Raw genomic sequence first — 16,040 nt, 5'->3', positions numbered from 1 at the left:
CTCCCACAGATTTTTCTTCATGCATTTGATTAAAAGGAAAAAAAAGCTAGTGTGATGAGCATCGTGCAATCGTTCCAATGCAGTAAGTGTTAAGTACCAGGCCCCAGTTTATTTTCTTGTTATTTTTTTTTAAATCAGTCTCAGAAACATCCATACTTGTAAAAGGAAGAACAACAATCCTGAAAACACTCCACGTAATGCTTCACACGATGCAGAGCAAAAAATGGATTTCAAACATCATTAGTCATGCTGAGATTAGCCAAATGTATTTTCAATGAAAGAGTTATCCACAAACAAGCAACATTTATGATGGAAAAAAAATACATACAGACACAAGTGTATGCAAATCAACACACATGGTGCAAGCAGTTATATTCTGGGGGAAATTATATTTTCACATTGGTTATGGTCAACTCTCAACTCAAGAAAGCACTAAACCCAATATGCAGCATATATCCATGCAAATAGAGATGGACGGAGAAACGCAAAGCACAGTCTAATGTAGGACACTGTATGTGCAACAAACATCAAAGCTTTGTTTGTCTCCCTCTTTTTGAAAGCTATGGTAATAAAAGGTCATGATTAAGGTTTGCAGAAATCCTAAGATTGAGTCAGATCCAAACAGCTTCTTTTCCAGTGCATCTCTTTGAGATGCGTACCACCTCTAATGGCTTAGAGGTCAGATTTCCATTTATCACATCAATAAGAGAGAGAACATTTTTTCTGCTTTGCTCACAGAAGGAAAAAAAAAAAAAGATCCGTCTTTTTACTCAGTCTTACCGTTATCCATGGATGAGACAGAGCTTCCTGAATGGTAAGCCGTTTCCTAAAAATAAATAAATAAATAAAATACAGATTTGAATAAGAAATACCATGCATACAAGGCCGTTGACCTTCTCCTGGGCTTTGTATAACCAATAAAGCATGCATCAAGATAATTCCAGGACTAATAATCAAACTTCTGGGTTATGTTTTTCCACAAAGCATCTGTTTTGTGTGTAGATTGGTAAATGTTCTAAGTTTCAGTAAGGAGCTGTCCTCACTCCACATAATTTTAATTCCTACTTGACCAAAATCTGTCTGTACTTTTGTGTACCCTCCTATAAAAAGTGACAAAACATTACTTATATTTTTCCTACGTGCTTAGAGAATAAATTCTTTCTATACACCTTTAATATGACTATATCATGATACACATCATTAATTATATTGAAAGCATCCAGTAGAGCATAATATTACATCACTCCTGGAGCTGCCGTTTCCTGAAAATACCATTTCTGAGAGAAACACTTCAAACCTAATCAAACATGATCATTCATTCCTGCATCATTGCAGTTCAGTGAACAGCACCCTATCACCACTGAGCATCAAAGGCAGAATCACAGCATTGCACAGGGACTGCCTCTGGACATGTGACTGATACCAATATCCCTGACTTTCCCTTGCTTATAAAGAGGTTGCTAGACCTTTGCAAACCTCTCAGACCCTACCTACTCTAACATATACTAAAGCCTGAGGATTTGCAGAAGTCTCGACACAACAGCTTGTCCCTTTTTAATATTGTTCTTCTCTCCTTATGAAGCCATTAAAAAGAACTGCAAGTGGCCTGACATCCCTCTGGGACAAACAGGCTTAAGGGAATGAGATGCTACTTCTATATGTAGCTTATTAAAAGGAAGAAATGAACTGAAGTCTAGGGTTCCCAATAACTGGGAATAAAACTAAGAACAAAACTATCACACACACTCTAGGTGACTGTAGCAGATGCACAGAGACTTAAAGAACAATTCCTGCAGGAGCATGTGTAGAGATTCTTCCGTCCTTGAACCTCTGAGGATGTGTCAGTGTTATCTCCTTGCAAGTAGTTCATAATAGACTGAAATATTGGAGTGGTGATTACCTAGAACTAAAGATCTTGCACACCATTTTCAGTCCTTCACCTACACATTGTTGTACCAGTTTGACCCAGGAGAGGATGTAGTCCAGAAATTAAAATTTAACCAAGGAGATTTTGGTTCCTTTTGGTAGGGTTTGTAGCTGCAGTATTTCACTACAGGCACAGCCACAGAACTTTTCCTGCTGTCTTGCTCTTCAATAGCAGGGTACACATTGCAGAGAAACCTTTGCAGATTACTCAGCAAGCTATTTCACTAAGTTTCTCTACAAGAGTGGTGAATGCTTCTGAATTTTCACTTACCGTGTATCTTTCACCAGGAGTTTCTGAATAAAATCTTTCGCCAGGTCACTGGTATTGCTGAAAAATTCTTCATCAAATTCGTAATTCACAGCTGTGATGTTAGCAAGTGTTTCTTGCTTAGTTTCTCCAAGGAAAGGCGATGCACCACTAAGCCTGGATAAGCCAGAAAGAAGAACCAATCAGAAAAATAAACAGCAGAGATCCTCTAATTCAATGACAGTGGCTATGTAATGTACACTTGGGACATTTGTGCATCTCTGTGTTGTAGCAGCCATGCCACTTGGGAAATGACACGTCCAGCTTTGGTTTGCTCCATCTGTGGTTTTGAGTCATCTTGAAATTCTCTAGAACAGCACTGTGTGATCTGACAGAAATGCAGAGATTCTCCCATTCTGAGTCTCATTTAAGTCACTGCTAATCAAAGTAGAAAAAGCTTCAGCTAAGGAGAGCCTCTGTCCCTGTGAACCCCACAAACACTACACCAGGCAGAAATTTCCATTGAGTCAAGCAGATGAAGTTGTATTTATATTGACTTTTTTTTTTTCAGGCAGAAAAAACCCTGCTTTCAATTTTCTGCCTGCAAAGCCACTGACAAGTTCCCTGCACAGAAGGTTCAGCCAGATGTTTCTCAGCTGGAACCACAATACAACATGTGACCAGAAATCAGGTGCATGGCCTTGTCTGGAGGCCAACTCCACAGGACAGGTGTGGGCACACTGCTCATTAAAAGGAATCCACAAGGGGACTTAGGTTGCAATAGAATCCAACCATTTCTGAACAATGCAGGACTTCATTGTCGGCACTCTTCCAACTGCATGGATATAAGAGACAACATTGTAATAAAATGGAATTCAGTAGTCTTTATCTAGACAGAAAATACTTTCATCTTGATTTGCTTATTTTGCCTCTCTCTCAACGGTGACTGATGACTTTTGTCTTTGATAACTATTTACCTTCACTCCATAAAATTCGAGTGTCAGAGTGATCATTGATGTTCCATGCTTCTCTGACAATTTTTTCCTCTTTAGGACTTAGTTTTGAGGTCTGTAAAATGGAAGTATTCTCAAATCCTAATACCTAGTGACTTTTGACATATCCTGACTCAGTGCCTGTGAACACCTAACAGCAGACATCAGTGATAAAGGCTTTGCGTTTATAACTCAGTGAATCACTCCACCAGTTACTGAACTGAGGACTTGCGTGCATTTTGACCTCTACCCCTGATGATGGCATCCATTTGATTGCTGCCATATTTTCTAAAGTACACAGTATCATTAAACACACTCCCATTTATTCAGAATTCTTCAGAACAAAAAGCTTTGACATTAACAGGTAACACTATATAAAGGCATACTAATTCCTGTTATCTGACATAACACAGAAGTTGACTCCTCCTGTCACAAAAAGCACATTCTTTTTTTCTGATCTTTTGTAGGGAGGTCACTTTCAAACTTAATTACTATGGCAATCATAACTAGCCAACTGGATAAAACTGATCGACTACTGGACACAGCACAGACCCATTCACTTCAGTATTCTCCCTCCAGAACTCTTAATGCAATGGAAAAAAACTCTTGAGTACTTCTAGGCACCTGTGCATTCCTGTAATCACAAAGTAAGTATTCCAAACTGCTTTTCTTCAACTCTAAAGTTTTCTCCTCATCATTCATGAAGACCCATAAAAAGCAGTTAATCACGTTCTATGTCCTTTCAAGTACATGTGTCACTGAAAACAGAATGCTGATAAAAAGCAAGGGTTTGGAACAATTTAAAACCTTTTAACCTAAGCTTTGGCTTAACCAGTACCCCTATCTATTCAAACTTGCCTGTTTTCACCAGAAATAACTCAGCTTGCAAATGCTGCTATTACATTTTCTATTTCTGTTCTTTCTGCACACTAGTAACTCAACCATTCTATGGCCAAACTATATGCTTTTCCATCTTCTACATCATTTTGTGCTAATGAGATCTCATAAGAAGATGAAATGCCTAGCAATGCCAGAGACATTTGTTCTTCATCTGCTCATAATGACCTTCTTAATTTCTTTTACCTTTTTTTTTTCATTTTAAATTTGAAAAGGCTTCAGGATAATATTTCCCTTTAGACTGTCCGTCCTGCGTGTGCAGCTCCTTTCTTGCTTGACTGAAGGAAAAAGCTATTTCATACTAGTGCAATAGTGCTTTAGCAACACATTTACAGGAATTAATCTATTGTTGTACTTACAGTATGTAGGTGATGACTCCTATGCTCCTGTAATACAAAGGAGATTAATTGCAGGGTTTCTATACGATCTGTATCTTTTTCAGTGTACACAATACTGAGATGCCAATAGTTGTTGCTATGCAGGCAGGAAAGCCATCATTGTCTTAGATAACTGCTACTATCTTTCTTAAAACAAAAGAACAATGTAAAATTTACATTTTCACTGAAACATCAATATTAACGTTGATTATATTTATTAAATTATTGTTTTACTGTAGTAGAATTTACTACAGTACACACCAGAACCAAAAAGAAACAGAAGCAAGGATGTTTTGTTCGGGGTGACTTCTTTTGGCTGCCTTCTCAGCAGATCAGATTAGTACACAGGTCTCCTCTGCATGCAGTGCTCTTATAAATAAAGCTGTCACAGGCATTACAAGAACATGTTTTCTTTTAAGATTGCTCCATTGCAGTGGACAGTGTCAACCTTTTAACCCTCTAACTGCCATTATTAAAATTTTCCGATGCAATTTTGCAGAAGTTAAATGCTCATCATTTTTATTAAAAAGAATCCATAAAAATTGAAAGACAGAACAATGAACTAGTAACTACATTTTGTTCTGTTTGCAGTAGAATGGATTCTCTTCAGAACAAATTGGGAAAAATTACTAGTAGAGCAACCTGGAAAAGAAGTTAAGAACTTACCACATATCTGCAGCTAGTCCCAGTGGCTCATAATTTACTATTTCTGGAGCTGTAAAAGATATTTAAAACAAGAATGTGGGTGGGAAGGGAAAGTGAGAGCAAAAATGAAAGGTAGTTATAGGATACACTGTTTATACTTCAACAGTTCTGATAGGAATTCAAGTTCACAAGTGTCCAGGAGAGATCATACTGAGTAACCTGAAGTATAAGGCAACTCAGGAAGGGTCAAGCAGATACCATATGCAAGTTATAGTGCAAATCATGCCTTCAATAGCAAATTATTTGAGCTTTGTTTTGTTTTCAGAATGACATTTAACTGGTGTTATTTAAGCTAGCTTCTCATAGTTAATCAGAACTAGCTCTTGTGGAAGAGATTAAAATTACAGGCTAGGCTACATTGCTAGCCATGTGAAAACCTGTTATCGTTATAAAAATATTTCCTTATTGGAAATCATCCTCATGTAAGACTGCGTGCAAGAGAAAAGGCAAGGTACTGAGATGAAAACAGGAGTCTGTAACAGCACTGAAATGATCTCAGGTCAAGCAACAGTTGTGGTTAACTGGAATATGAATTACGTGTCCCTCCCCTCCCCACTTGCAGAACCTCCAAACGAAACCAAAAGAAAGGAGAGAAACAAATTAGAATTATGATCAGCAAGCTACACAAAGAAAATCAGGTGGGAAAATATAAGGGAAGTAATTTTTTCTAGTAAGAAATCATAAAGAAATCTGTGGAATTGTGTATCTAACAGAGATAGCTTACTTGCCCCAGGCAACAAGTAGAAAATGATCATTTGCATTGCAGTGTTTCACAACCTGAAGCCTGAATTTGTGTCTCTAAATATTTATTTGGCAACATCCTACTCTCACAGGGGGAGCACATCTAATGAAAGCACCATTTGCCTGTTCTAGAAAATTAAAGTAAATCTCCAGATTTAGGTCACCTTGATACAAACAAGATGAAAATTACTTCTACTCATTGTTTCTTAACTTCAAAATGATGTCACAACTTACTCAGGACTTGCAATTCAAGACAAAGCAACTGGTCACTCACCTACAAATTCTGGAGTTCCAAAAATGTTTTTAAACTCAACTCCATCTTCTATTTTGTGAGCCAGGCCAAAGTCAATGAGTTTGATATGTGGAATAGGGATATTTTTGTCTAGAAGCATAATGTTTTCAGGCTAAAAATAACAAAAGATAGATGTTTGTTATTATATCCTCTTGGGAAAGTAGCAGATCTACACTTAAGAGTTATCAAATGTTTTTTTCCTTCACATACACAGCACCATAGAACAAGAAGTGCATACCTGTGCCTACCAATATACAATTCACTCTTTTGATAAAGAGATGACAACTTGTGAAATCTGACATCAACAAATGGACCAGAACTTCACAATAGTGAAACAAAACTGATAAAAGTAATACCTTCCTCCTTCTACAGTCTGTATTCTCATCTCAGACAAAGTCTTCCTTTCTCTCACCTTCCCACTAGCACTTCCAAGCTTTTCTTAATGCTGGCTGTTGCCAGGATGTAAACAACATATCCTTGTTTTCACAGTGGGACAGAAGTTTTTCCACACTACTGTATTTAGTTCACTCATCTGATAAAACATGTCACTAGATTATTATCCCAGCAGCACAGTGATACAACATGAACTGGGAGCGTGGTATGTTTTGTCCCCTCTTAGATTATAAAATATATCTTGGCCTACAAGGCCCCCTTGGAAGATGCCATACCCTGACCCCATGGATTTACCTCAGTTACAACCACCAGTGCAGATGTAACAGGTTAGCAGGTAGCCAAAACTGTGCAACTACCCAAAGTGGGGACAGAGCACTCTTGCTTGATCCTGAAGGAGAGCTGCACAGCTAAGAAGTTTGGCTGGCAGCATTTAGGCAGAATTGTTACAGGATTTTACACTGAGAAACTTCAGTACTTCTGTCCAGCTGCTCCTACTGAACCAGAATCCACTGGATAATGCCTTTGCAAGTGGCTTTTAAGAGATTCTAGACACACCTAAACCTACGTAGGGAAGGAAAACACTATTTTCTGTGGCAGTAAGTTCATACCTGCAACAAGAAGACCCAGAAAGATTCAGGATTTGCTATACGAATAGTTCTGAAAGTGGCAAGCGTTGGGATTAGAGGTCCTAGTTCATGTATAACAGCAAGCCATTAAAAAAACATGTAGCATTTCTTACAGGTTTGTAGGGCAAAGCCCTGAACCAAAGCTAGAACAACTTTGAAATTAGAGCTAGCTTTTTCTAAAATAGATTTTCATTCCTTACTCTTCCCAAGATGCAATGGATATTTCTTTTTTTTCCAACTAAATTTCTCAGCCTTAGTTACTCCCTGCCACCCCCTGAATCACAGGTTTCAGAACTAACTGTGGTTTCAATTTGTCTGATGAAGAGCTTCAATGCATTAATTTTTCATAACTTAATCATAAGCTCAAGAGCGACAGTGAGACAATTTGATTCACTGCTGACAGCTGCCTGGCCTTTTCAAAACAGATCCTAATATCTCCTGGTAACGCACACATTCATTCAGAGCTGCACTGGGAAAGAAAGCATATGAATAATTTAATGTCATAGCCATTGGACCAAGCATATTTAAAAGCATATTTTAGCCTCTGGCTAACAAGTCCAGTCTTCTTCCATGGATCTAGGGCATGTGTGCTCACCGCTGGTACAAGATATAAGCTTGTCTGGAGCACAAAGAACAGACTGAAATGGCAAAAAGTCACAGTTACTACCTCCTGGACTGTTTTATTCCTTAGGTAGTGTAAGACTCTGCAGCTCCACTGCAATCAATGGAGCCCTGTCAAGTGATGAGGTAAATATGCATTATCTTCCATCTAATCAGATCACTGCCTTAAAATATGGGTCTCATTAGCATTATTATTATTAGCATTAATGCTAGTGAATCTCCAATAACAGTCCTATAAAACCCAGGAGAGTTATTCTATGAATATGTTTTTTTTAGGTCATTTGATGTTTTCTGTCAGTGAAATGATTCTCTACTTATCCTCTCTCATTTCTATTTTGCATTTCTTGTAACATCCATATCGACCACCTGATATCACTGGTATTAAATATTAAATTAGTTGCTAGAGATCCATATAGTAAAAATCGTACCTATATTCACAAAATAATTTCATATCACTAGGTCAATAATTTCATACCACTAGGTATTATGCTGTTTCCTGATACAATGTGAAAACCTTCAGTCTTTGGCTTCTGGATTCACATCGCAATTCCAAAATGAAGTGTACATCCCTTTATAGCTTCATACATCTCACATGCTTTTGTACATGCCTCCTGAAGTGAAGATTTCAATGGTAGTTTCTGCTAACTAGTCTGTTAGGCTAGATGTAATTTTCAGCATTCACGAAGACTGCATAAATGCCATGAACATGAAGACTATCAAGAACTTTAAGACAGAGACAGTGTTAGGCATACATTTAGCACAAGCAATCAGCATATGTGTCTTGAGATTCTAGGAGGAGTCTGTCTATAGCACACACATCAGTGCAGTAATTAGCACTACCCTAACCTGGATTTAAAGTTAGCACAAAGAACATGTAACGAAGCAGTAAAGTTTCCTTCATTTTCCTGAAGGACTCTTTTAAGAGTTCCCTTTATTTCCTGTTTTCATTCTATCTTCTCCTATGGAGAAAGCATATTTTGACCGCACTTCTGGAAGCAGCAATGTTTGAGGAGCCAGTTCTATAGCTGTGGGTCTGCAACTGAGAAAGCACTTTATTCTATAGTCAAGTGTTTAATCCCCAAGGATGACAGACTTCTAGCTTCAGATAAGCATGCCCACCTAGGCAGGGCAAAACCAAAAGGAGAGAGTCTCTTCTGTATTGATTAGGCTATGCATGTCACCTGACACAGCAGGTAGAGGGTTCTGTGTGGTGTACTTTGAAGGCCCTAAGCGGTTAAGAAAGCAAGAAGTCTCTCTGTTAACCAGACTGCACCGAATGACTCATACTCCTCACGTTATTCTAAACATAGTGGGCGTGTTATTTTAGGCATGTTACCAGATACAGATATGCATCAAATTGTAAAAATTGCAGTCAGTAATTAAAAACAGCAGGAATGTTAACTCTAAATCAGCATCTTTACCTTTAAATCAAAGTGAGCTATTTTCTTAGAGTGAAGGTAGTTCACACCATCCAAAATCTGCTTGATGAATCTGGTTGCTTCCTCTTCACTCAAAGATTCCTTCTGTGCTAGGAAGTCAAAAAGTTCTCCACCAGACACACTACAAAATGCACGAGAAAACTTCCTGTTATCTACTGCATTGTAGGACATGAGTACAAATACAGAAAACTAAATTAAAAAACCTCTATGCAGTTAGAAAAAGGCCACCCTTACAGACAATCTAGAGCTTTGTGTTGTGGTCCCAGACATGACAAAACCTCCTTTTGGCTCCAGCTTCCTCCCCTCTAAATTAAGGATTATCTTTCTCAAATTCATAGATGCTGCAAGGTTTGATTCATCAAGCATCCTGAAGGACCAAAAGGGGTGCAACGTCTGATAAATCTACAGACATACACACACTTCAGTACATGGGCTTTGCTGTTAACGACTTCAACTGCCTTTTTTCAACATTATCACTCAGGACAAGACGGGAAATAGAGTAAGCTGTAATAGTCAACAACTGTTAAAGAATTACTTCTCTTATCAGTTGCCATCAGTAACACAAAGCAATGAGATCTGCCAGCAGATCTTTCCAGAACAGCCAATACAGATTCTGGCCTGACAGATACAACTGACAGGAGAGCATTTATCTTGTGCTGATTTTTTTTAAAACAAACTAGATTTCAGCAACTTGGAAGGTACCTAAAATTTGTTTTCTCAAATCAAGGAAGTGCTAAAAGTTACTATGAATTTTCACACCAACAATGAAATATATTCCATATGTATTTAGTACATAAGACTTCTGTTTTCATTTTTATGTCCTGTATTGAGAGTTCCAGTGATGTTTTTCCATATATAATTAAATAGTGTTATCTAGATACTGAACTGGGCATTGTTTGCAGTTGTTATTCATAATTACACTCACATTTATTGTTTCCAGCTCACACTGTTATTGATACTACACATTTTATTCTCATTCCATTTTACTGTTGGAGACGTACACAAAATGGTTTAACTGGGTTTAACAAATTGGTTCAATGGGCTGAGATGTCCCACCTACCTGTGCTCACCATTCAGAATCCAAGCACAAGACTTGAGTGATCCAACAGTCAATTTGGAACACAAGCTTTTGGCCCTGTTGTCTGATAAATATCAGTAAAATAAGCAGGGAGGTTGAAATGGTCTGAGTTAACTAAGTGCTGTGACTTCCAGTCAAGTTAGATTACATTGCCTGTGTACTGCAGAGGACTTTTAGGCAATTTCCTCTGACCCCGGGGTCTTTACAACACTGGTGGTGACAAGCTGACTTTGCCTCTTTCAGAGCAACTGTTGTGAACAGCTCCAGAACTGCAGAGAGGTCAACTGCAAACAAGAACCCTGTGTCAAATTCCACAGAAATGGGCTCATTTCTTAGTTTCCATGTTGCTGTAGGTGTTGTTACGAGGCAGAGATTTACACAGCACCTGATTAATTGCATATCGATTAATGGATATTTTTTCACAGTTCCTACATCGCCAGAAACTTTCTATGCAACATGAGGCAGGAGACTTCACCTGCAGAGGTCACTTGATGTTTTAATCTTTACTACTTACTGGCTAGCAAACAAAAATAAATGACCCAGGAATACAGTACAACTGCTGTCTCTGGCTGTCAGCTACTCAGCACATGAGACTCTCATTTGGTCTCTGCTTTTTTTTTTTTTTTTTTAGGTGACACATACCAAGGGTGTCAAGCACTACCATCAACCTTGCTGGACAGTTTTTGTTTTACTCTGTGCATTTCAGGAGCCAGAGAACACAGTGTTCTGAATGATGGTAGGTTTAGGGGCCTTTGTTAGCAAGCTAAAAAATTATTAGAGCTAGCTGACATGCCATTAAAGAAATCCGTAAGTGAAATCTGCTAATCTCTCAGTGAAATCTGTGTACAAAGAGCAGGCAAGTCCCATTTCCTTGATGATTGCTATTCAAACTACACTTCAGCAATCACCTCCGGCAGGCACTCTGGCCCTGTCACCAGGAAGCAAGCTGCACTGGGATACTTTCTTGTACTCTTCTGGAATGTAACCGTGCAGGCACACTACTCCCTCTGTCTCTTTCTGTGAAGGCTCCTTGGTGACAGTTCCTCATGGCAGGCTCTTTAATCAGGACTACGAGTAAGAAGGCAAAGCAGCCTCACGGCAGGGTCCATGAGACAAAGAGCAGCAAGGTCATAAAAAAGCATACCCCAAACAATGTGCACATGGAAGGGCAAACTGTGGACCCGCCAAGGTGTGTGTAACAACAGTGAACTTGGCAATGCTCTTCTGCTCCACAATAGGAGAAACAGCAACTGTAGAATCAGCCCCCATATAAAGGGAAGATACTCTTGTCTGTGCCAGCACAGTCTGAACTGGGAGAGAAGTCAAGCCAAAGCCTGATTTAAACACCTGGGCAGCTTCTTCAATTAAGCAGGAATACTGGGAACATTCTTTTGAAGATAAAGTCCACTGTAGCTTGTCATAAGATTACTTGGCCAGGTGCTGAAATGTTTCTTTTGATAAATTGCTGGGAGTATAAGACTCTGATATCAGTGTGACAGGAGTAGAAATCATCTGCTTATGGAGAGAATTTAGTTGTCTTTATTAGCAGTTATCATCCTCAATTTGTGTAGAGCAGATGGATGCAGTGGCCTTGATCATGTCTAAGCTCCATTGCACCCAGCCCTCCAAAAGCACAATAAGCTACAGCTTAACAATAAGACACACAAAACATGTCAATCCGTGTGAGGACAGGAAAAAGTAGAAATTCATGAAATGGGAGGTTGTTTCAACACAAAGTAGCTGCAAAGTAGCTTTCAGAAAAAAAAAAAAAATAAAAGAAAAAGAAAAAGATCCTCTTCTGTCTTCTAAAACAGAGACTTCCAGTTACAGATCAACATTTAGCCATAGACATATACTTAAAAATTAACATATGTTCATCATCACTCATATGCCATCTGCCAGCAGTCACATTAATCTCCAGGAACGCTCCAAGCTTAAATGCTGACTCCCCTGGAAAGCTACTGGTTACTTCATCTCACTCAGGGATCAAAACTTCATTGTTTGGATTCCATGCACAAGGTCAGGGCAGTGCCCTGGGGAACAAACGGTCTACATAACTTCAGCTACGATGTCTTTGTATTTCCTTCCTCATACACACAGAAAAACTGCACCATTTACTAAATATCTTAACATCGCAGTAAGTAGACCACCTCAGAGTATCTCCTCCCCGTCCACAGCTTTATTTCAGGGCCATGAACTGACGGATAAAGGCTATGTCCCCTTCTTCACAGCTCCTCTAAAACTCAGGGCTTTGTAAACTAGGTGATACTGGCTGCACAAAGAGGAGGACATAGATGAGAAGGGCTTAGACTGGTGTTTTTCTTCTTTCACTACATGGCAAATTTCCTCCCCATAAGCCACAATCTTACACCGTGACCAACAAAGCTCCTTCCTTGAAGAGCTGCTTCCATTCCTGTCTCTGATGAGTACAAGTACACAATTCTGGTCTCTGGTTTGCATGTATTCAGGTATTCAGGTTTCTCCTGGCTCTCAGTTACCAGGTGATTCAGAAAGCCAAGCCACAACAACACAAATATATTTGCACATGCAGTAAAATAATTTACTTCCCTTTCAACAGCACACACTATGAACTGTACAGAAAATGCTTTGGACATGGCTCTGGATGATTACCTGTGCATACTCTCTTCTACTACAGTCCTGATCCTCTACAATGAAACATCCAGAACGGCAACAAGTCAAGTTCCAAATTTCATCCAAATTCATTTCAACAGTCTAAGTTTGGATATAAGGAGACCCAATCACTTGGTGCCTCCTCCTTTCTCATTTCTTTAAAAAGTGAAATAATTTTTATCATGGCTAGTTTTTACTCAATTGACTGAGAAAGAGATTGACAAATTTGATACTGTTTCAGACTTCAATAATTATCATTTCTCTACATTGTGAACACCTATTAGTCAGGCTTTCTCACTTCTTTACCATCAGTGAGATTAAATATAGGCAAAAGAACCAAAGGTGACTCCCTGAAATGCAAACTCACATTCCAACTAAGCAAAGGTTCCTTAGCCAAGACTTTATGATGATTCCTAACCTCACCTCCAGCTTCTCTGGGATATTCGTTTATTCTTCCAGGAAGGGACATGCACAGGTTATGCAGAACAAGCCTGTGTTCCCTCAGCCCAGACAGAGAAGCCGCTGGTTTTAAATCTCTCCTTAAATAGCACAAACCAGTCTATGATATTTAGCCAAATATGTATAATAATCATCCTAAACCAGCAGTCTGACAACCCAATGGGTCACAAAGTAGGGATGAGGTAGGGCAGTCCTCAGATGACCTGGTTGGAAGGTTCACTTGTCAGTGGATCCTCAATGACAAGGGTTTTCCCACATCGCATGGCAAAACTAGATGGAAAAACAGTTCTCCTTCATTCCCACCCTGCTGCTATTTGTGCTTAGTAGTCAAAGTTTGGGAATTCAAAAAACTCTTCTGTGCTCACCTTCTCCCCTCCCATCCCCTCTCCCTACAGGTACTGTAAATGAGAAAAATATGGGTGTAGTGAGAACGACTGGAAATGTTGCAAAGGCCTTGATAGCTTCACATGCACTGGAAGGGAAGAATGCAGGAAGAAAAATGAGATGAGTGTCAGTAGCCATTTGTAGTTCCTCCAAGGTCCTCCAAAGTTCACATCAGAGCAGCACTGGGCAGACATGAGGTAATCCCTCTGCTAGCAAACTGTTTTTAAATGAACAACAGTCCCTGGCTCAGGAACAATGGCCTCAGCTGATTTAAGGTACACCTGTATCCCCAGGACACACGGGTGGACCAGGGTGCCTGTTTACCAGCAACCTCATTCAGTTCTTCTGCCAAGATCTGTGCAGCCTGAGAACACAACAGCTCCATTTCAGCAGTGCCTCTGTGCTCTGGCAGCCTCTACAGCCCTTTCCTGTTCCTATTTACCTCATCCTGCCCCAGAGGATAGGAAGTCCCCTTACTCACAGCTCAAGGATGAGGACCACATCCGTCTTGTTCTCATAGATGTCGTGCAACTTGATGATGTTGGCATGTAGGGTCTGCTGCAGAATAGTCACCTCCCGTTCGATTTCCTCACGCCTCACTCCGCGACGGCTGGCCCGACTCTGACGCTTTTTAATGAACTTTGCAGCATACTCCAAACCTGTGCTCCTTTCTCTACATTTCTTCACAATCGCAAACTGGCCACTGAAAGAAAAAGACAATGATAAAAACTCTGGTGAACCTTTCATATAATCCTCTGGTAGTATCTCACAGCTTTCTGAAAAAGCCATTCACATACAAAGCTTGATCCTACAAGCTCTCCTGAGCAACACTGTTAAAGTCATACAGACTTGTTCTCCGTACAACACTGGGGACTGTCAGAGCTCCACATTAAAGTCACTAGGAGCATAACAAGGTGGTTAGCTTCCTGCTGTGTCCAAAACGTAGAAAACACAAGCAGTGTCTGACTACAGGAGGGTAGAAGTTTCAATCTCTAAAAAGCAGTTCATGTTTAAATGAATAAGAACTAGCTCAAAAGGTTCAAATTATCAGTCCTTCACTGGATGATGCTTAAGGCAGCCAAGTTTGTGACATAGCACTGGATGCTTTGAGAGGACATGCATACACTGAAGAGTTTCCCTTCAGAATAATCTCTCAGAAACAAACTCAAAGGACTGATGACCCTTCAGAAATGCAGAATTGGCCTCCAGTAACCAGTTTTCAAATAAAAGAATGGTTTATTCACATTTCTGCACTTCATTGATAATTTGGCTGTAAATATAACTGGAATAACCACAGGTTTCTCACTGCACATCAAGGACAGAGAATTCCTCATTGTATTAAATGGCATTAAAGTTTAAAAGACACGTAGCTGCTATTTGCTAATAACATTTTCCTGACTGTGGCTCCTGAAGTAAGACATTTCATTCCAATTGTAATATTTCCCTCTTATCTCTTAAGAGGGAAACACTTGGAGGTCAGATGACTGACTCAGACAATAGTAACCCTTCAGGTTGCAGCCTTAGGTCAGTGATGTGAATTTCTCAAGATGAGACAGTTGTTATTGGCTCTTCGATAGTCAAGTAGGGGACCGTGCTTTGTTCTCATTTGCGTGAACTCTTCTCCCTTCATCATGCCCTTGAGAGGCACTTTTTGTACTCAGAAGCACCATCTCCACAAAACTGATGCTCCCTCCTTCTCATCTGTCTTTCTGAAAAGTAACTGTAATCAAGCTGTGATAAATCTAACCAAAATTAAAAAAGAAAGGTGGTGTGTAGCTAAAGAAGGATTTAAACAATATCAATTCTGTGTAAGGCAAGAATATGGCATGAAACTGTGATTATTCAGAGGATCCTTTTGCCCATCCCATTTGGAATCAATAACTTCTTCCAGACAAGGACAACTGTGTTATATCTTAGGAACATTTAATCACACAAAGGTCATCATAAACATACAAACAAGGAAATAAAATCACTCTGAGTTTGCATTTAGTCTACCCAGGACATGTAAGAGAGCCACTTCTACCTCGCTTCACAAAAATTAATTTTAAATAAAATTAATTTTAATAAAGTAATAAGTAATTTTTAAATAAGTAATTTTAATAAATTTTAATAAATTACTCATTTTTAAACAGTTACATGCTTTTGACAAGCCTTCTTGGACCTAATGGTACTTCAGGATTGTCCATTGCTCCACCTTTTCACAACCAACAAGTTACTGGTGTAGATCTGGAC

The 16,040-nt window shown here is 39.3% G+C and overlaps 1 protein-coding gene across 3 annotated transcripts in view; it reads right to left on the bottom strand.

Annotated features, from left to right (window-relative positions):
• Positions 1–16,040, bottom strand: part of DAPK2 (death associated protein kinase 2) — a 46,881-nt gene that overhangs the window by 8,033 nt on the left and 22,808 nt on the right. For all 3 annotated transcript variants that reach the window (XM_068695511.1, XM_068695512.1, XM_068695510.1), the window contains exons 3-9: positions 14,290–14,511; positions 9,239–9,377; positions 6,160–6,289; positions 5,106–5,154; positions 4,422–4,448; positions 2,198–2,350; positions 781–826 (exon numbers count right to left, since the gene is read on the bottom strand). In XM_068695511.1, the coding sequence (XP_068551612.1) occupies positions 781–826; positions 2,198–2,350; positions 4,422–4,448; positions 5,106–5,154; positions 6,160–6,289; positions 9,239–9,377; positions 14,290–14,511 (766 nt within the window). The remainder of the gene's footprint in view (positions 1–780; positions 827–2,197; positions 2,351–4,421; positions 4,449–5,105; positions 5,155–6,159; positions 6,290–9,238; positions 9,378–14,289; positions 14,512–16,040) is intronic.

Source organism: Anas acuta, chromosome 12 (genome assembly GCF_963932015.1).
Source record: "Anas acuta chromosome 12, bAnaAcu1.1, whole genome shotgun sequence".
NCBI lineage: Eukaryota > Metazoa > Chordata > Aves > Anseriformes > Anatidae > Anas > Anas acuta.
This window is presented reverse-complemented; position numbering and strand designations above follow the sequence as displayed.